The sequence below is a fragment of the Dasypus novemcinctus genome, chromosome 9 (genome assembly GCF_030445035.2).
Source record: "Dasypus novemcinctus isolate mDasNov1 chromosome 9, mDasNov1.1.hap2, whole genome shotgun sequence".
Lineage (NCBI taxonomy): Eukaryota > Metazoa > Chordata > Mammalia > Cingulata > Dasypodidae > Dasypus > Dasypus novemcinctus.
Genome location: NC_080681.1, coordinates 131,980,023 through 132,000,125, shown reverse-complemented (window position 1 = coordinate 132,000,125; position 20,103 = coordinate 131,980,023). Strand labels below are relative to the sequence as shown.

The 20,103-nt window shown below is 64.6% G+C and overlaps 1 protein-coding gene across 1 annotated transcript in view; it reads left to right on the top strand.

The window, feature by feature from the left end:
• Window positions 1-5,937: 5,937 nt before the first annotated feature.
• Window positions 5,938-20,103, top strand: part of SAMD11 (sterile alpha motif domain containing 11) — an 18,988-nt gene continuing 4,822 nt past the window's right edge. Inside the window, 7 exon segments of the mRNA XM_058304703.2 lie at window positions 5,938-6,921; window positions 8,039-8,130; window positions 10,990-11,171; window positions 13,156-13,206; window positions 16,809-16,933; window positions 19,424-19,513; window positions 19,628-19,762. Coding sequence (XP_058160686.1) covers window positions 6,405-6,921; window positions 8,039-8,130; window positions 10,990-11,171; window positions 13,156-13,206; window positions 16,809-16,933; window positions 19,424-19,513; window positions 19,628-19,762 — 1,192 coding nt within the window. The 5' untranslated portion in view covers window positions 5,938-6,404.

Here is a 20,103-nt window from a genome sequence, read left to right as displayed (position 1 = left end):
TCATTGTCCAGCTAAGCTTGCCACCTGCAAACACCCCTGACATAAGGAATCCAGTGTTGACCCTATATGAGCCGGTGGGGTCCTGAAGGGGCTGCATGGTCTCTGCATGTGACTGGGGACTCAGACTACCCACGCCCACTTTCAGCAGCTGGGTCAGAGCTATGACCCTGCACAGGGTGGATGGGATCCTAAAATATGCAGCCAACCAGAGTGGGACCCTACAACTGAATTTGGTTGTAAGCTGCACTAAATAAAGAAAAACATAAGGGAATCCAGCCACTGGGATTTATGTGGGAGGCTCTGAAACATAGACGATATCCTCGCCCCTCTCCCTAAGGAGGCTACCCAGGGGACAGCTGGAGGCAGGTGCCCCCCACCCCCAAGGCCCTGCACCTGTGGATGGCCCGCCTACTGGGCCAGGCTCTCAAGTTGTTGGAAAGGACAGGTGGCCCTGCCTGCCAGGGGTGGACATCTCCTGGATAAGGAGCTCATCATCCCGCCTCAGGAGGCAACCTACGCAGTTGCCAGGCAACTCTGACTGTTCTCCTGTATTTTGAGGTCCCCCCATCTGTCTCCCTCAGGTCCGAGTTCTGCCCGCTAGGGCCCGGGAGAACAGAGCTGCCACGTGACTGCTCATGAGGTGGAGCGAAAGGAGGCGCTTTGCAGGAAGAACATGGGGCAGGGGCAGGGGGCGAGCATGGGAGACCTCGGCGGGTGCAGCTGCCCTTGGGACAGGGTCCTGGAGGTGCAGCGACTGTCCTGCCTGCTCCCACCAGAGTGGACCTGAGGTCTACCTACCGGATGGCCTCACCTCAGTCTGGGCAGTGCCTGTTTGAAGACCAAGGATGCCAGCTGGGTCCTGCATAGCCAGAAGGTTCTCCAACACTGGTGATTTTCTCTTCACAACCTAGATACCTGGGGTCAAGCTCTTAAGAAGCATGGTCCCCCACCAGATCTCCCCCAGCAGATCCCTGCCTGGCCCCCCACCCACCCTGCTGGGCTGCAGGGGCCTAAACTCAGCCCCCACAGCTCTATGGAGTCTGGTTCTATGGGGTTCTGGTTCTATGGGGGTCTGGCTATATGGGGGTCTCTAGTGCAGATGTCTGATGGGTTCTGAGGCCCTGGGCCCTCACAGGGCTGGGCAGGGCCTAACTCTCTCAGCCTCAACCCCATAACAAGGAGCAGGGGTCCCTGAGGCCCGCACGTGGGAGCTGGGCTGAGCTGATGTGGATGGCTGGGTGCCATGGGAGGAGGAAGGCAGCCTGGCCCAGGGCTCTGAGACTGGGCCCCTCTGTCTCCCTGACCCTCCAGCCCAGAGGTCCACCGTGCAGCACTCGGGGGCTGCCCTCTTCTGGGGCCTGGGATCCAGACACAAAGGAGACAGGCCAAGCTCTTGGAACCCAGGCCACCATGTGTGGACATTCGAGCTCACTGGCCCTGATGGCAGTGGCTGAGACTGTGGGAGGGCAAACCCAGACCCCCTGCAGGGAGGAGGGGCTCTAGACTGGGCCGCACCACATGGAGAGGGGCTCAGGCAGGCAGTCGGTCCTCACGGCTGTCTGCCTTTGCAGCTGGCATCAGGGTCTACACTTCCCTCCAACTCGGGCACATGCTGGCACACACCTGGGGACGTGGAGGCGAGAAAGCAAAGTCTGGGGCCTCGTGCTGGGCCGTCTCTGGTCTGGCAGCTGCAGAAGGGGTGGCATCAGTGCTGTGAGGGGTGAGGGCTGCACTGGGCCATTCCTGCCCCGAGTGCCTTGGCCCCTGGACACCCGGCCACTTTAGAGCCCCTTCCCCCCGTACACACTTCTTCGCCAGCTCCCAGTCAGCACGGTCCAGGCCTCCTCTCTCCCTCTGCATCTCAGTTCCGGAGGAGGCCAGGTGGATCCAAGCTCCTGGGTCCATGCAGAGGGCAGCTGTGATAGCCCACACCCAACCAGGCCTGCACAAGCAGGCACAGCAGCTGCACATCCCTGCTGCCCCGTCTGCGGAGATGTGGGTACCACCAGCTCCTGTCTGAGCGTGCCTGAGTGCGCCGATCACTGCTCTATCTGCACGCGTCAGCATCTGTGTAATGTGGCTGGTGACGAGCAGCACGTGGGATCGACAGTCTGGCGGTGTGTGTGTCCCTGTATGGGCCAGATGGGTCCCAGCATGTGTGTGTCTAAAAGAGCATGTCTCTGGCCCTATGCCCTCTGGGGTGGTGGGCAAGTCCCAGGCCACTTCTTTTCATTGCTTCGATGGTGGAGGTCATCAGCGGACAGGTCTGCCTCACGCACACCTTCCTGCCTCTTGAGAGAGACAGCATGGCCTGAGGCCCGCCCTGGTTGGGAGCAGACCTTCCCGAGGGCTCTGGCCACCCTACCCTTGCAGAGATGCCTGAGGGACCCCTGGCCTTCCAGGTGAATGCTTCCTGATTCACACTGCTGCAAATCTGACGTTCAGCAGACAAGTGTGCGGTGCCTGTGTCCAGCCCAGCTGTGTGTTTGTGTCTGCAGCTCTCTGCACGCCTCTCTGTCTACGTGTGTTTTGTGCACAGACCTTGGTGGTAAGGCAGTAACTGTACAAGCACACAACAGCATGTGCCTGCATGCATGTTTGTAGGGAACACATCTGCCCCTCCACTTGGACACATCTCTGTGCATGCACACATCTGCGTGTATCTATGCGTGTTGTGTGCATGCGGGTTTGCACACACACATGCACACAGTGCATGGCAGGTCTGCGTGGATGCTTGAGAATGAATGCATGTGTCAGTGGCTGCAGATGTGGGTGTGAGTCCTCACAGCTCAGCATGACCTGTGCCCACACCTACGGCCTGTGACCTGTCCCTGCTGCACCAGTCAGTGGAAGCCGAAGGCCTTGGTAAGCTGAGGAGGCAGGCCCCCCCTCTGCTTGCCTACACCCCTCTCCTCTGTACCCTCTGTCTCAGGGACACCCCGCTTCTCTCTGCGTCTCTCTCACTGCGGGGTCTGTCCCTTGGCCTTGGACTCTGGCCACATCTGGTGCTCAATAACTGATTGGTTGATGGATGAATGGAGAGGGGCGCTGAGGGGAGCCCTCTGGAGAGGAGGGCGGCTGGACCTCCAGGATTGGGAGGAGGGCTGTTCCGGCGCAGCTCGCTCTGCATGGGGTCTGGGCCGTGCGAGGGGGAGGTCAAGGCTCGCGACGCCTGCGTCGGGGCTGCTGGGCCTGCGGGCCGCCCGCGCTCCCCCGGGACGTCTCCGGTCACCGTCTGCACCGCCCGCGGTCGCGCCGCCGCGGGTTATTTATGACCCCTCCCCCCCGCCTTCCCCTCCCCTGGCGGCGGCGGCGGCGGCGGCTCAGGCAGGCGGCGGCGGCGGGGCCCCGAGCCGGGGGGACTGCGAGCAGCGACGGTGGCGGAGACCCTCCCAGCAGAGATCTGGCGGGGCAAGCAGAGCCACTGGGGGGCTGGGTGGGGCGGTTGAGGACCCCACCTGGGCTCCCCGCAGGCACCAGTGAAATCGCCAGAACATCCCAAACCCTGCCCTAAGCCACTGCCTCCCCTGAGAACCGCAGAGGAGGGGCTAATGTTGGGCACCCCAGGGCAGGACAGGTGAACAGAGCTTTCAGGGGGAAGAGAACGGGCTATCCAGAGGTGAGACCGCCTGGTCCCCAAGGAAAAGCAGCTCTGTTGCCCATGAACAGGCAGTGGCTGCCTTGACCACACAAAGGCTGCACATGACCCCCTGGGGGAGGGGTCTTCTGTTCTTTGGGTGTGGCCCCATGAGGAGAGTTGCCTGCAAGGGAGCTTTGGATGAGTCTGGGGTCTTTCAGGAAAGGTGTATGCTCCTCCAGGAAGGGATGGGGACAGGTGTGGCAGGCAGGTTAGACCAGGGGAGCTAGATTGCAACTCTCCCCAGCCAGCTGGATGCCTCCCCTGAACCCTGAATCCTGGAGCCAGGCCTCCTGTCCTCCCAAGCCCCCACACACACATGCACCTGTATGGAAAGAGAGGAGGCCCTGAAGGAGGGGCTGGAGGCTGCAGGTGTGGCAGAGTCAGGACCTTCTCTGGTTGGGGTTTTGACGTCAGGAGAGCTGGGCTCAGCCTTCCCTCCCCAATCCCAGGTAGAGGGGCAGGAGGTCTGAAACCCAGGGAACAGGTAAGCCTGTTTGTGGTGGGTTTGCAGGGGCAGGTGAATCTAAGAAGCACTGGGGGTGGCACAAGGGGAGCCACCTCAGGGCAGCAGGTCAGAACTGTGGTCTTGCCTCTGGCCAACTGAGAGCCACTTACTGAGCTGCTGGCTCCTCTCCCAGCCTTGGCTCTGCAGGCAGGGGCAGTCTCCTGTACCTCACCTGAAAGCGGGACACAGGCTCTTAGGCTGGGGCACTGGGGAAGGGGCTTGGGGGACCTCATTGGGGGACCACCCAGGTGTCTGGGCTGCAGATGGGTGATGGAGCCCAGGGTGGTGAGGTAAGGAGGGGTCACTCATGGTCACACCCACGTTCCCGCCTGGACCCGCAGACCCAACAGATGGACGTACAGCAAGTAGCCCCAACTTGTGGGAGTGGAAGGAGCACCCAGAGGTCTGGGCTCCCAGGCTCCTCGAGAGAACCCCTGTCCCAGCAATGCCCGCTGTGGCTCAGCCTTGGCACCCAGCTGCTGCCCCACTGCGGGGCAGGAGGTAGGCCGCAGGAGTGGGCAGGGAAGCCACTGTTAGGAGGTGGGTAGTGGCGGCTTTTCCTTTGACCTGCCCTCCACTCCCAAGCCCTCCCTTTCAGAAAGAATAGTCCTGGGCACGTAGCTCAGCCCCACCCCTGCCCGTGCAGGAAGTTGCCCCTGCAAGTGCAACGAGCAGCTGACCAGGGAGGGCCAGGGGCTGGCAGAGCAACCCACATCTTTGGCTGTGTCCTTCACTGGGCTGCTCTGTGGCTGCTTGCCAGGATGTCCAACACAACATGCCCAGAGAGAGAAGCATGTCTCCCCAGCTATTATCAATTTCCATTCCTGGTACCCACCCCTCCTCAATGCTGAAGAGCAGAGAGCTGGGTGCAGAACACAAGTGGCTGATGGAAATAGCTGCGCCCCTTGCCCCAGGCCTGTGCCATGTCCGACCAGCTCCCCAGAGGACGTGGACGTGGCAGGAGCACTTTCCCCAGACAAGCAACTTACAGGAAACAGAAATGCGCCCTACACCCATGCATGGGACCCCCACTTTCAGCCACCCTCGGGGCCACCCACCTCCACCCTCTGCTGTCCCGTGGCCTGACAGGTGGGCCCCAGTCAGTCTGCCTGTGTTTGAAGCCGCTGTGCGGCACCAGGTAAGGGTCTTGACCCCTGTGTCTGGGTTTCCTCTTTGCAAAGTGGGGACCATAAGGTGACTTCCCGGGGCCCTCACAGGAAGGACGCAGGGCACCACGGATTGTTATTTGCAGAGAACAAGCCATCCCTTGCCCAGCGCAGGCTGCACTGCAAACCCACAGCCTCACCCTGAGGGTGCAGACTGCACACCCTGCAGGACCCTGGCACTGCGCACACCCCCGGCAGAGCTGCTTGCTCATACCCACACCTTGCTTGAGAACTGTCCTGGCTCCTCTCCACACGCAGCCCACGCCCCGGGCACCCCCACGCGCGCCCCACGTGGAGTCCAGGACGGACTTCAGCTTTTTCAATACAAGCTGGGACCAAACAGTGACACTCTTTGGCTAGCCCGTTCTCACTGGCATCCGCCCCCCAGGGTCTCCCTCCTGCCCGCGCCCCCTCGGAACTGGGCTGGGGCGCAGCCAGGTCCCCCCGCCCCGCCCCCGCCCGTGTGGGCCCAGTCGGCCGTCACGCACCCCCCGCTGGAGCCCGCGCCCGCCCGCCGCGCCGGGGCCGTTTAAATGGGCCACGTTGTGGCGGCCGCGGCGGCAGCGGCGGCGGGAGTCTCCCAAGTCCCCGCCAGGCGGACGCGCGCACGGGGCGCGCGGCCCCGGAGGCGGCAGGGCGGGGGTCTGGGACACCCCCGCGGGGCGGGGCGCGGGGCCCCGCGACACCACGACTCCTCGCTGCCCGACTCGGCCCCGCGGGCGGACCAGCAAGCGGGGCGCGGGGCCGCGGGCGCAGGTGGCCGGGGCGCGGAACTCCCGGCGCCCCGCGGAGTCCCAGGGCCCCGGAGCTGCGGCGCTCGGCGGGTCGATCCGGGATCGATAGCAGCTCCGGGCGGCACCATGTCTCTAGTCGCAGAGCCCCCGCCAGCGGGACGGGCAGCGGGCGGGCGCGGCTGCCCGGCGGGCGGCGCGGCGGCGGCGGCGGCTCCCGGCGCCGGGGCGCAGTAGCGGGCACGGCGGCACGAGGCCAGGCTCCTTCCCGGGCCCTCCCCGCCCAGCGGCCCAACTCCAGCCAGGGCCGAAACAAGTTGCTCCGGCGGCGGAGAGCCGGGCTGAGGGGCCACCGGCTTGCCATGCCGGCCGTCAAGAAGGAGCTCCCGGGCCGCGAGGACCTGGCCCTGGCCCTGGCCACCTTCCACCCGCCCCTGGCCGCGCTGCCGCTGCCGCCGCTGCCCGGCTACCTGGCGCCGCTGCCCGCCGCCGCCGCCCTGGCCCCGGCCGCCTCGCTGCCCTCCGCGGCTGCCGGCTACGAGGCGCTGCTGGCGCCGCCGCTTCGCGCTCCGCGCGCCTACCTGAGCCTGCACGAGGCCGGCCCGCACCTCCACCTGCCCCAGGACCCGCTGGCGCTCGAGCGCTTCTCGGCCGCCGCGGCCGTGGCCCCGGATTTCCAGCCGTTGCTGGACAACGGCGAGCCGTGCATCGAGGTGGAGTGCGGCGCCAACCGCGCTCTGCTCTACGTGCGCAAACTCTGCCAGGGCAGCAAGGGCCCGTCCATCCGCCACCGCGGCGAGTGGCTCACGCCCAACGAGTTCCAGTTCGTCAGCGGCCGCGAAACGGCCAAGGACTGGAAGCGCAGTATCCGCCACAAAGGTGCGGCCGCGGCAGGGGCCCGGGCCGCCGCCGTCCCTCCCCTCCAGCCCCTGGGGACCCGCGAGCCGGGCCACCTTCGCTCTCTGCCACCTGAGAGCCGTCTCGGGCCAGAGGAGGCGCTGCTGGCCAGGCGCGGCCGCAGATCGCTGTCCCCTTCCCCGCGGGTCGCTCGGCTGGACGCCGGCAGAGCGGACGCCGGCAGAGCGCACTCCGCCTCTCCCCATCCCAGCTGGGGTCGAGGGGCTCTGGGGGGCTCCAGGAAACCGACAGGTGGACCGCGCCTTCTGCTCGGAAGGCCTTTGCGGGATTCCTCGGCCTTAAGGCCCAGGGAAGTTTCCGGGAACTCGAGCGAGCTGGCAGGACACCGGGTGGGCAGACCGTCTTCCTCCGCGGGTGCCGAGCCTCGGGTTCGGGTGGGAAAAGAGGGGCGCACGTGCTGCTGGGGTGCGGGGGCGCGCGAGCAGAGGGGAGGAGAAGGGGCGGGCAGGAGGGGGCGCGCGGCGGGGCGGGGGCGCGCGGCGGGACGCGCGCGCGGAGCCCGAGTGGCAGCGGCAGGGCGGAGCGCAGCCTGTTTGGACGCCGGCGACACCCCGCTCCAAGGGCGCGACGCGGGGGCGCCTGAGCCGGGACGCGGGGGAGGCGCGGTGGGCGTCTGGCGCGGAGGGGGAATTAGAAAGTTAGGGACGGGGTGGCGCTCGACTTGGGGCTTCCAGGCTCCGCGGTGGCTGACCCCTTCCCGCTGCGGGGCGGGTGCAGTCCCGGGTGCCGACCGCGCCACTCTCTGCGCGCGGACCCGGCCTTGCTCTTCCCGGCTCCGGCGGCTCCCGCGTGGAGCAGGCGGAGCGCGGGAGGAGGGGTCGGGGGGCCTGGGAGGAGGCCGCGCCTTTCACAGGAAGGGGCGCTACACACCCCCAGCGGGGTTTCTGAGCGCCGCAGATTCCCGCGGAGTCCCGGAGAGTGAGGCGGGAGGCGGGCTCGGAAGTTGGAGGAGGCGGGTGGAGTGGAGGCTCTGTGGGCTGGGGCGGGGCAGGCCCTGCCGCTGCCCGCGCCCGGACGGCTGCCCGCCTCCGCGCGGCCTGGACGCACCCAGCCCTCATCGGCCTCTGCTTCCGCGCAGGGAAAAGTCTGAAGACGCTGATGTCCAAGGGCATCCTGCAGGTGCACCCTCCGATCTGCGACTGCCCGGGCTGTCGGATCTCCTCCCCGGTGGTAAGACGTGGGGGCACGGTGGGGCTGTGGCTTTGGGGTCTCTTCCTCCTGTCCTTGTGTCCAGACCTCAACCCAAGGGGAAATGACAGCGGATCTGTCTGTGTGCTCTGCTCTTGCCAGCCTTTGCACCTGGGAAGGGGTGCCAGATACTGGGGCGCCCCGGGCCCAACCCCCCACCCCACCCCCGTTTGAATGTGGGACCATGTCCAGCCTGCCCTGGAGACTTCCCCTGGGTGGCCCCAGAGCTGCTTCTCCAGAAGGCCTGGGGAAAGCGCGGGACTCAGTGGTTTTCTCCCTGCATAGTGTCTCCTGACTTGAGCCTGGGGGCTGCCTCCCACAGTTCTATGGGGGTGGCCCTGACTGTGGTGGTGCCGACCCCTGGTGGGGACTGCCCGTTCTGGGGTGGGCAGTGGCGGCAGCCACAGGCTCGTCTGTGCGTGGTGCATGCCACCCCTGGACTCTGGGAGCTGGAGTCCTGCCTGGCAGGGGCCTGCACTTCTAAGGACCCAGAGCCTGGCCAGGAGTGGGCTCAGTGCTGTGGCCCTCAGCCAGGGGGAGCAGGAAAGATTGGGGTGCTACTGGCTCCGCCAGATGTTGCCCCCTCCACAAGAGCTGAAAGTGTTCCCGGCAGCATCCTTGTCCGGCCTTTGGGCTGGACTCAGGGAAGCTTGATTTGAAAAGGAAACTGCGACTTGAGGAGAACCAGTTTGGAGCCCCTGAGGGAGCATCTGTGAAGGCCCTGGCTAGAAAGGAGCCCTGGGGAGGGGCATCCTGGGTGGGCTGGGAGGTCCCAATTACACCCGTGTTCACAGACACCCCTTCACCACACACTCCACCCACACGGGGAAGGGGCTTGGCTGTGCCTTGTGTTTGCCCATCACACACCATCTCGCATGCTGGGGCCCACACAGGAGCTGCCCAGAGCACAAGTGCACAAAGAAGCTGCAGACCCTCCCCTGAGATTGGGTCTTGGTGCTTTGCCGCAGCAGGCAGGAGAGGGGCAGAGCCGCGCAGGAACTTCCCAGGCAGTTGGATGCACACAGAGATGGCGAGTTGTCCCACGCCTCACTCTGGCCAAGCTGGAAGGGCCTTAGGAGGGGCTGCAGGGCCGCCCCTCGTCTCCCAGGCCTGTCCTCAGGCCCGCCCCCTTCCCCAATACTGCTAGGCCTGAACCACTGAGTGTGCCTTGTGGAGACAGAAACAGAGGTCCTGGGTCAGGTTCCAGTGGCTAAGTGAGGACAGGCCTGAGCACAGTAAGTCCCAGACCCTGCTGGCCCGGGAGATCCCAGGTCTGCTGCAGGGAGGACTGTGGCTCCTGGACCCACCCTGCTTGGGGAGAACCGTAGCTCCCACACCCTGTTCGGTGGGGGCAGACTACTGTTCCCCACTGCGGAAGGACTGCTGCTCTGGGACCTTGTTGGCAAGAGGCTGTGGCTCCTGGGCCCTGCTGGGGTCCCCTGCTGGAGCTGGGGAGTGGGGTGCAGCTGGGGGTGTGGCATGCACCCGGAGTGGTGGAGATTCTGGGTCTGCACAGAAACCCAGAAGGAGGCAGCAGAGGCTGCAGCAGCTGCCCTTCGGGTCCCAGGTGGAGCTGAGGAAGGGACGGGACCCCCATGGACCTTCCTTCCACAAGCTCATGGACCCGTTGTCCAGGCAACAGGGAAGGGCGTGCGAGGAAGCCCTGGTGATTGAAAAGATGAGAGGGAATTAGATAACCCCAAGGCCCCTAGCTGCCTCCTTGAGCCAGCAGCCTGTTATTAAATAAGAAAAAGTCTCCCGCCCACCGGCACATAATCGATGACTTTTCCTTCTCTTCCCTGGGGGTGGCAAGGCCTACGGATGCTGGAAGGGCCCGGAAGTGCTCATGGTGGGAGCAGGCGGTTGCGACCTTGCCTTTTGAGCACTGACGTGGTTTGGATTCCACACAGTCTTACACGTGCACGCGGTGCCCACGGATCTCTGGGCGTGTGTCCGTGTGTGGTCCCAGGCCGTGGTCACCTGAGCTCTGAGCCCCTGGGTTGAGCCCCTGCCTCGCATTCTCCCAAGTCATGCACCACAGCGATGCACACGTATGCTACACACACACCGTGCATGTGGCTTATTTTGTGGGGAGAAACAAGCCCGCGGAAAACGCTGAGTTTCTTGACCCACAGGGAAGCCCACCAGGCCTATGGGGCCAGGTTTGGGACTGGGGAGGGCTGAGGAGGGCTGGGGAGGGAGGGTCCCTGGGTACAGCCTCCTCACTGGGGGCCTGTGAACAGCAGCCCTGTGGTTTGCAAAATGTCAGCAGCTTTGGCCCACTGGGCTCCAGCCGCCCCCACACTGGGCTCTGCCAATAAAAAAAGGGTTTTGCTCATCAGTGTTGTCTCCAGTTTGGGGGTTCAGACCTAGAGTCAGGGAGTGGATTGCTAGGCAGAGAGATGCGTGCAGGTGACCGACTGTGGGGACTTTGTCTGCCCCAAGCTGGACACACAGGTCTGAGGAGTCACCAGGGAGCCCAGGAAGGGGCTGGGGGTGACTGACAGACACGTATCCCAAAGCTGGGGGTCCCTGGAGCTTACAAACCAGCGCCCGGCCACAGGTCAGTGGTCACACTCGGCCGAGCTCCCATCTGGACGAGGCCTGGAGCAGCCTGCCTGGGCCTACAACCCTCACTTTGGCATGTGCAGTCAGGGCCAGCCTCAGTGGGGCTGGTGCCTCGGCCCCTTCCTGAGTGGGTGGGGCGGGAAAGTGGCCTGGGGGCATCCCTACGCCAGCCTCTGCCCCCTCCTCTGCTCTGCCCAGAACCCTCTCTGGCCAGCTGTGGGTCCTGCCGGCTCTGGGACCTTCTTTGACCCTCCTCTCCCTCCCACCCCCCAGAACCGGGGGCGGCTGGCGGACAAGAGGACCATCGCCCTGCCCCCCACGCAGGTCCTGAAGAAGGAGCTGGCTCCCCGCTTCTTGGCCAGCGATGGCGACAGCGACGGGGGCGGCCCGCCTTGCTGGCAGCAGGCAGTCATGAAGAAGGACGACGGCCGTCCTGCCCGGGTCGTGAAGAGAAGGTACCTCTGCCAGGCTGACCACGGGCAGGACACCCGTGACGGTGTGAACAGGGCTGTGGCGGGGGCAGGCTCGAGGACGGGTCTCCCAGCTCCAGAAGGCAGGGCCTGGCAGGCACCCATGGCCTGGGCCAAGCAGACAGCGGTCACTGCTGTCTGGGGACAGAAGGCCTGTGGGCCGCACTGGGGCCAGTTGGCAGGACGCAGTGTGGCCCATCCTCCTGGGAAGTGTCCAAGGTTGGCCGGAAGCACCAGAAAGGGGACTCTCTTCTCCAGGCAGAAGGCTCTGGGGGAAGCAGGAGAGCCCTCGTGAGAGGGCCGTGGCCAGGCGTGCGGGCAAAGGGCAGGCCGAGGACCCTGCATCTTTGGAGGGGTGTCCTTGCTGCAGAGCATGCGTGCGGAGCTCACCTGGTGAGGAAGCCGTGCAGGTGTGGCCTCAGGTGCCCTGCCCCGTGGGCTAGGCCTGTCTCCTGGGAGGGCATACGGCCTGGCGTCCTTCTGTCCTGAGTGGCTGTCCCTGCTGGGGTTCTCATCAGGGAGGCCAGCCTGCTCCTTGGACTCCACCTCACCCCTGCCTCCCTGCACTGAGGGCCCGTGGAGCCGCTGGACACCATAGGGCCATGTGCCGGTGCCCGTGCCAGAGCCCACGTGAGCAGGTGCATCCGTCTGCGCATAGTGTGTCATTTTCACTCCAGCCCTCACGTCCTCCCTGTCACTGATGGTCACCCCAGACCTGCCAGAGACTGGCTCCCACCCCTGCCACCAGAGCCAGGCGTGTCCCAGTGGCCCAGCCCAGCTCACAGCCCAGTGGCTTCCACTAGGGCGCCCAGGGCTGCCGGGTGTGGAGAAGGAGGTGGGGGGCTCGTCCCAGGCATAGGCGGGAGGTCAGAGTAAGGAGCAATGGGGTCCACTCCCAGCTGGGCTAGGCAGGGAACGGGGGCTGGGGGCCCTTCCAGGGACTCAGCCCCTGAGCACTCACGCAGGCTCTTTTGGTGGCAGAGCCCTCCTGGCTCCCCTTGCAGGCTGGAGACCACCCTTCTCAAGCTCCCACTCGCCCCCTCCTGGCAGAGGCACCTCATCCATCCATCCATTTGACCCTCCGTCCATCCAGGCACTTAACCATCCGTCCATTCTTCTGTCAAAACACCTGTCCATTTGTCTACCTGTCTGTCCACCCAGCTGTCTGGCCAGCATGCAATTCTGAAAACCTGTTACACATATCCTGCGTTTTTAGCCCCTTCCCCTTCCTAATTAACCTTTTAACATATTCCAATTTCTCTCCTAAAATAAGTCTCCAGGACCCCCAAGCCCCCACTTTCTGGCCACGGCTCACTCTGCTCTGCACCCCGGGTCCATGCTGGCTTCCTCGCTCCCTCCCCCTCAAGCCGGGGGACTTCGCAGGGAGACTGCTATAGGGTTAGGTTCAGGGGGCCTAGCTGACCTCCCCCTGGCTTCCTCTCCTCCCTCACTAGGCAGTCACTTGCAAGAGGCAGAGTTTGGGGGCAGCTGGGAACCCCAAAGCCGACACCCAGAGCATCTGAGGTCTGGCAGCTGCAGGCTGATTTCCCCGACCTGATCCCAGCCTGGTCCAGAGCAGCTGCCAGCGATTAGGAATTTGGTTTCAGCTGAATGAATAATGTGCAGAGGAGCCTGCAGCACGCCCACCCCCGTCCAGCACAGTGGAGTCCTCTGAGCTCCACTGCAGCAAGGAGCAAGAACAGCATTTCACTGTGCTCTGCCCTGTCGCTCATTCGGCCGAGGAGCTGAGCTTCCTGCCCATGGGCCTGTCCTGCTGGGACCAGATGGCCCCAGGCCCCAGGCAGCCGCCCCTCGTCCACTGCCCCAGGGTTGCAGGGTCAACAGGGTGCTGGGCACAGTCTGGGCCAGCCCGATTCTCACCCTCCGGGGCAGCCAAGAACACATGCGCACCCAGCCCACTGTCCAGAGGAGGGGCTGGGGGCCTGACCTGCGACTTCTCTCCCTGCAGAGTCCACACGCACTGGGACGTGAACATCTCTTTCCGGGAGACGTCCTGCAGGTAGGAGCCCGGGCCAGCCAGGCCTCCTGCCCGCCTCCGCGGGGGCCTCCTCTGCACCTGCCCCCAGCTTCCGGAGCCGCCCTCCCCGCCCGCTCCTTCTTTTCCCTTGTCTCTTGTCCATGTGTGTCTGTCTGCCATTCACCTCGATCAGTGAGGCCACTGTTGGCCACGCACCTGTGCTTTTCCTCCCCCGCCTTGGGAGGGAGATTGAGGGACCTGAACAGCAGCACAGTGGGGTCTGGGCAGCCCAGCCTGGAGCCAGAGTCCTTCCACCTCCACATGGTACTGGTCTTTTGAGCACATCTGCCCAAAGATAAGACCACCACCTCCCCTTCCTATGCCTACAAAGAACTGCCAGGGACACCCAGAAGGTGAGCACGGTGAGAGTGGACAGGGTGTTGAAGAATGCATAGGAGTTCACTAGGAGGCCAAAGGGGGAAAGGGGACATGTGCAGAAATGTAGACGATGAGCAGGAAGGGGCTTCAGGGAAGGAGGAGGAGATTTGCCCCATTGGGACGTTGAAGGGCCTTCGGCGCTGAGCCTGTGGGCTTTGTCCTCCAGGCATCGGGGAGCCCCCATAGTTCTTAAACGGGGTGATGGGCCAGGTGTGTGTTGTGACAAGGTCATCCTGGAGGCTCATCTGCTCTGGCCACGTGGATTCCAGGAGCTGGGTGGGGAGAGGAATGGATCTGAGATTGGTAGGGAGATAAGTGAGGGGACTTGATGGAAAGGGGTGCTGGGGTCCTTGGGTGGCCAGCTGGAGAGAGCCTGGGCAGAGAGCCCAGGAGCTGCGGTTTCTGGCTAATGGGGTCAAGTCTGACCCTGTGGCTTCTGGGGGAAACGCACTAGAGAGGGCCCCGTCACAGCAGGGCAGTTGGGGCCAGAGTGGGGGTGCCGGGTCGCGGCCTTTGTCCGCCCCACCCCCAGCCCGGCTCTGGGCCAGATGTGTTGTTATTTACGCCTCTGACAACGGCAGGATCTGGAGCTGAATTACAATAAAAACATCTTTAAACTTATTTCCACCTCATTTTGGAGTTGTCAGCTCAACTGATCATTTTTATGAACCGTCATGGACATTGATGACATTTTATGAGCCTTTTACTTGGGGCATTACGGGATAAATTCCTCAGCGAGGCCAGTAGGGAAATCAAGGACTGCCTCCTCCCGCCCCAGGGCTTGGGTTGGGGAGGGGTCCGGTGCTGACGTCTGGTGGCCTGGGGTGCCCTGGCAAGTGACTGGCCTGACTGCGTGGCTCCTCCTGCACAGAACTGGAAGGGGTAGAAGGATTTTCTGGACTGTGCTGAAGAGGAAATGGCAATGCCAGGGAAGAGCCAGGCTCCAGGACTTCTTGGGCAGCTCTGCGCCCCCAGCCCACCTGCTGACGTGGCCCCCAGCATCTGGCAGGGTGGTGGTGCTGGGGGGCGCAGAGCCAGCCGCCTTGGCACCCACAGTCCCTCCAGGCTCTGTCCGCCTGTCTTTCTGTCTCGTCTCCTGCCCACCACCAGTCTCCATCTGTTTTTGTTCATCCGTCTCCATCTATCTGTCTGTTTTCTTTTTTTCTGTCTCCGTGTTTGTCAGTCTTCCTCCATTATCTATGTTTCCATCCTTTTGTCCATCCATCTCCATCATCTGTCTGTCCCCACTCTCAGTCTCTGTCCCTCTGTCTGTCTCTGCCGTGGGCCTGGGTCTGCTTGGAGCAACTGGCACAGCTCAGCCCATCTGCAGGCTCTGCCCGGGCGCCCCCCGGTAGCGCACGCTCACAGCACCACTGTCTGCAGGTGGGGCGTGGCCCTGCCCTGAGTGGCCAGGGGAGTGGGGAAGGGCCGCCAGGGAGGGCTGGGGTCTCTTCTACCCCCTTGCCGTCCTCCGTGGCTCTGGAGGGTCCCGTCTCATGTTGCCTTCCCCTGGGTTCCCTCCCCAGCAACCCCCTCACCCACCCATCACCTGCTGGGTGAGCCGAGTTAGCACCGTCCCAGGGTCCCCGAGACCCTCACAGGCTCCATCCCTCGCATGGTGTGGGTGGGCAGTGGGCTTTTCCAGCGCAGGTGCTGTCTGCAGTGTGACGTTCCTGTGCTTCTTCATGTAATTCCTGCATGGTTCACGCAGCCGGGAGAGGCTTCCTGGAGCCGGCTGGACTGGCTTGGGGCTTGTGGAGTGAAAGCCAAGGCAGAGAAGCAGGGCCTGGGGGTGGTGTGTCCATCTGCTTCCTACTGGGACGGCTTCACGGGTCCTGCTTCCGGATGCCCCGCCAGTGGCCACGGCCTTTGCTGGCCCAGGACGGGGCTTGGGCTGCGGCGGTCCCTCATCTCCCTTCAGCAGTGTCTGCGTCCCAAGTGCCTGTGTAGGGCTGGGTGGGGGCTCCTGGGGAGAGCTGAGTCCCAGGCGGGCCAGAGGCAGACCCCCACGTGGTTGGAATTCTGGCAGCAGCCACAGCCTGCAGCCCCCTCCTCGGTGCTGAGGCCAGCAGTTCTCGCTGACATTCTGCGTTGACGAGGATGATAAAGGAGATGAGAATTGCTGCCAATTAATCCCATAACGTACTTACCCCACCCACCTGCCCTCCTCCTCCTGTTTACGTGTCGGGGGTTGCTTCTTTCCTCCTGGGGTGGGGGGACCGCGCCGGGTCTCCCAGAAGGCCCTGGGGCCTGCTCGGGTGCTGAAAATGACCGGATTAGGGGCCAGCCCAGGATTAGCCCCGCTCCAGCCTGTCCCAGCGGTGGGTGGGAGGGCTGGGGGCTATTTAATGAGGTTTGGGGCCGGGGTTCCCAGGTCACTCCAGGGAGGTGCTTTCTGCAGAAACCCCAGCCTGGGAGGCCACTCCGTTCCAGGTGGGCTGGGGGTGGGTGCTGGGTGGGTGCTGGGGGGTGGGAGCCGGTGGGCGCACGTGGGGCGATGACTCCCTGCCCCTCACCTGCCTTCAGCCTGACATCCCGTCCCTCCCAGGCTGTGTCTGCGAGGCGGCAGGGACCCTTCCCTCCAACCAAGAAATGGAGTGGGGGCCGTGCCGGCTCAGGTCCCCGCGGCCGCACACGCCCTTCTCGCGGGGCCGTGCGTGCAGAGGTGCAGTGACTTAGCAGGAAGAACAAGAGCTGGGGGACTGAAGACCTAACTCCACTCGTGCCTGGGGAGCGGCAGCTCTTGGCGCGGGACCCCAGGGAGGGTTAGGGTGTTGGGCGGCCCTGGTGTGCACACCTCAGTGCGCTGTGGGTGCTGGCGTGCGTGCAGGGGTGTGTGCACAAGTCGCGTCGGCTGCAGGAGTTTGGTCTGAGCCTTTTTCCGTATTTGCAGAAGTTAGGGGCTATGTTTCGGGGTGCTGCGAGTCCCCAACGGGGCATCTGGCGCGTGCCATGCGTGTGTGGTGCTTCACATCCTCTGGGGAGCAGGCCCCGCAGGAGCGAGCACCTGCACCTGCCTGGCATTGCCAGCCGCCCCCCGAGGCAGGGGCAGGAGGCAGACCCTCTTTGGGAGCAGCGGTGGGGTGAGGGCGAGGTCCTGTGCCCAGGAGAGACGGGTGGTCCTGGGCGGTCCTGGGCAGGACAGGACCGCCGCTCGCACTGAGGGTTTTTCCCTCAGCCCACCTCCCTGTCGCTCCTCCCTGCAGCCAGGACAGCGACCTCGCCACGCTCATATCCAGTGTGCACCGTAGCCGCCACCTCGTTATGCCCGAGCACCAGAGCCGCTGCGAATTCCAGAGAGGTGGCGTGGACATCGGCCTGGGGGCCGCAGGTGAGGTGCCTGGGGCACTGGGGCGGGGACCCATGGCCTCCCGGCTGAGGACAGCCCCCGTGCCTCCAGAGCCTCTGCTCAGCGGGACTCGCCACCCCCTGCAGCCTTGGCCAGCGGCCAGGGAAGCCAGCCAAGGAGGCGGAGGTGGCAGGCTGGCTGTCCCCCCAGGGCTCCACGTGATGGTAATTGTGTTAATCCTGGCCAGGCAGGCCAGAGGCGGAGGCTCCACCACGGCACAGAGGGGCTGGGAACGGCCAAGGCCACTGTCCCCCGTCCATAGAAAGGACACAGGCAGGATATCCAGAGACAAAAGAGCACCAGACACGTGCAGTGGACCGCCCGTATGCACGTACTTGGAGGGGAGGGGGCCCATCACTGGCTTCTGCAAGGGCAGAGCTCCTGGGACCACTGAGGAAGGATAAAGAGCAGCAGGTGCCTGGCCTGAGGAGCTCAGGGGAAGGGGCAGCGCTGGGGACCCTGCCCCTCCCCAGGGGAGCAGGTGGGGAGGGTTGGCCCAGAGGGGCTGCTGCAGGGCAGGGGGCACCACTGGGCTGTGGCTGCAGGGTGGAGTGGGTGGGAGGGTCCGGGGGCCCCTTGCCATCCTGAGGTCCCCAGGCAGGGTCTCTGTGGCTGCCACTATGGTTCTCAGGGAGTCAGGGAAGGGTGGGCTGCTGTCCCGGGACCCCCAAGCACCCCACTGACTCTGGCCTCTGGCACCTTCGCCTCGGGAGGCCTGGGCGTGGGGCTGCTCTGAAGCAGGGCAGAGGACGGCCAAACAGGCAGCTGATAACATCTAATTGCCCCATTGATCGGTGGAGCCACGGGAGCCCCGTAATGACTGAGATATTCTGACCCCCCCACCCCGGCACGCCAAGGTCTCTTCATGCAAACAGGCTGGTGCACGCGCCTGCAGCTCGAGTCCTGTGCAAGGGCCAAATCCTGAGCGTGGGGAGCCATGCCCTGAGTGTGCAAGTTCGCAACCCAAGTGTGCATGGCTGCACCCCAAGTGGGCAAGGCCCCACCTGCTCCCAGCTGGGTGCACAGGGTCGGGTCCCACACCACCCACGCCCGGCTGGCATCGCACCGTGTGGACTGGGAGACCTCACCCTCTCCCTGTCCTGGGCGGGGTCCGTGCCTGCCGCGGTCGGTGTCCCATGTTCAGCGTGTGCCGTGTGCGGGTTCCCATGGGTGTCCATGTTGGGGTCTTGTCCCTGCCCTGGGAGCTGCAGACCCCATGGCGGACCCTCCCCACCTTCCTGCAGCCTGGGGCTAACCCTTCTGCTCCTCAGCGGCATCTCGCCAGGCCACGGTGCCCTGGGGACCCCCTTCGGCCATGAAGAGTCTCCCTGACTGGGAAATGGGAGACATCCTTGCTCAGGGATGGCCCCTTCTCCACGGGCCTGACCCTAAGGGGCGTGTGCAGGTCAGGCTGGGGTGCAGGCGTTGGAGGGGCTACAAGCCCCCTGCAGCCCCTGATGACCCCGTGAGAACCGGCGTGCAGCCCCGCTCCTGCCCTGCTCAACCGGAGTCTCGGGGGCCCTCTGCTGGTCTTGTCCCCATCCCCAGCGCTGCCAGGTGTCCCCAAAACCCCCAGCTGCCTTTCCAGGGCAGTGGGGACCCCGTCTCAGGCTTCAGGGCAGCACTCAGGCCTGGGGCTGGGCTGCCCGTGGGGCCTGTGGAGGCAGGGTGGGCCGGGATCAATAAGTTATTAGCACCATTCTGTCAGCTGTAATGTGGAGATTGATTGGCTGCTCTGGCCTGCTGCTCGCACTTCCCGGCCTGATAAAAATGACAGATTAAGGGAATAAGAAAAAGGAATTAAGCTTCGGGACTGATGGTGGGGCTTCCTGGGCGGGCTTGGGAGCCCCGTTCACTGGGGGCATTGGGGCGGGCCTGGGGCACAGAGGGCAGCCCCTCACCCCACCCTCCAGGAGGCCTCGCTATGGGGGAGGAGCAGAGGTGGGAGCCTGGCCTGGGGGGACCAGTGTGTTGGGCCCAAGGAGGCCAGAAGACCCCAGAGCTCTCAGGAGACCTGAGGCCTTGGGGTCAGGCAGCCCAGGCAGTGGTGCTGGGGGGGGGGGGGAGCTGGAGGGGGACAGATGGATGATTCGGGACGTGGGCAAAGCATCTCACGTCTGGGCCCAAGTGAGGGCCTGGGGAGATGGGGCTGGGCCTCGCCATGTGCAGGCTCCAGCCCCAGGAGCTCAGAGCACGGCTGGCAGGGGGTGGGCTGCGCACTGGGTCCCTCGCTGCCCACCCTCAGCTGTGTCCCAGGACGGGAAGATGGCTCCTGGCAAAATCGAAAGCACCTTATTTTTCCCCAGTAAGATGATGAGGGCTCTAGTTTGCGCAGGAGACCAGCAGAGGAGCCTGCAGGCGACACCCTCACCCCGTACCTCCCACGGCCCCCACACGCACCTGTGCCTGCCCCACCTGGCAGCAGGCCCCCTGGGGTCCAGCCCCGCCCTCCCAGCTTGCACCCTCCCACAGGTGACCTGTTGGGCAAGAGGCTGGGCTGCTCCACCCACATCACCAGCGACTGTCCTTCAGAGAAGAGAGCCCGAAGCGCGTCCCCCCCAGGTGGGAGCCCAGCCCGGGGGTGGGGCCCTGTTGGGGGGATCCCACAGGGCAGGGACTCCCCTCAGCAGCATTCTGAGGAGAAGCCCCTCACCACATGTTTCCCCTTCCACGCAGAGACTCTGCTGCTGCCAGAACTGGGGTCCAGCATGGCCCCCGAGGATCACTACCGGAGGCTCATGTCAGCGCTGAGTGAGGTCGGCAGCTTCGAGGACCCCCAGCGCCTCTACCACCTGGGTCTACCCAGCCAAGGTATGCCCCAGCCTGCCGCCTCCCAGAGGTGTTTGCACAAAGGCAGGGAATGGATGAGGATCAGCTGCGCCCCGGGAGCCACTCAGGGTGGGCAGTGTCAGGGTGTGCCGCCTCCTTCTGCCAAAGAAGCTGCTTATGGCGGTGGTCTTAGAGTCATCCTCCAAACGCCCTTCCCACCCGCGTGTCCCCTACCGACCGTGCCCTGCCGTCTCACTTGGGCGCAGCCCCCAGGAGCTGTTCTTAGCACGCACATTTTACAGAGGAGGAACCTGAGTGTGGCAAGGCCCCTGGTCCAGGAGAGGGAGGGACAGACCCTGTCGTCTGCGTCTTTCCCTCCCGCG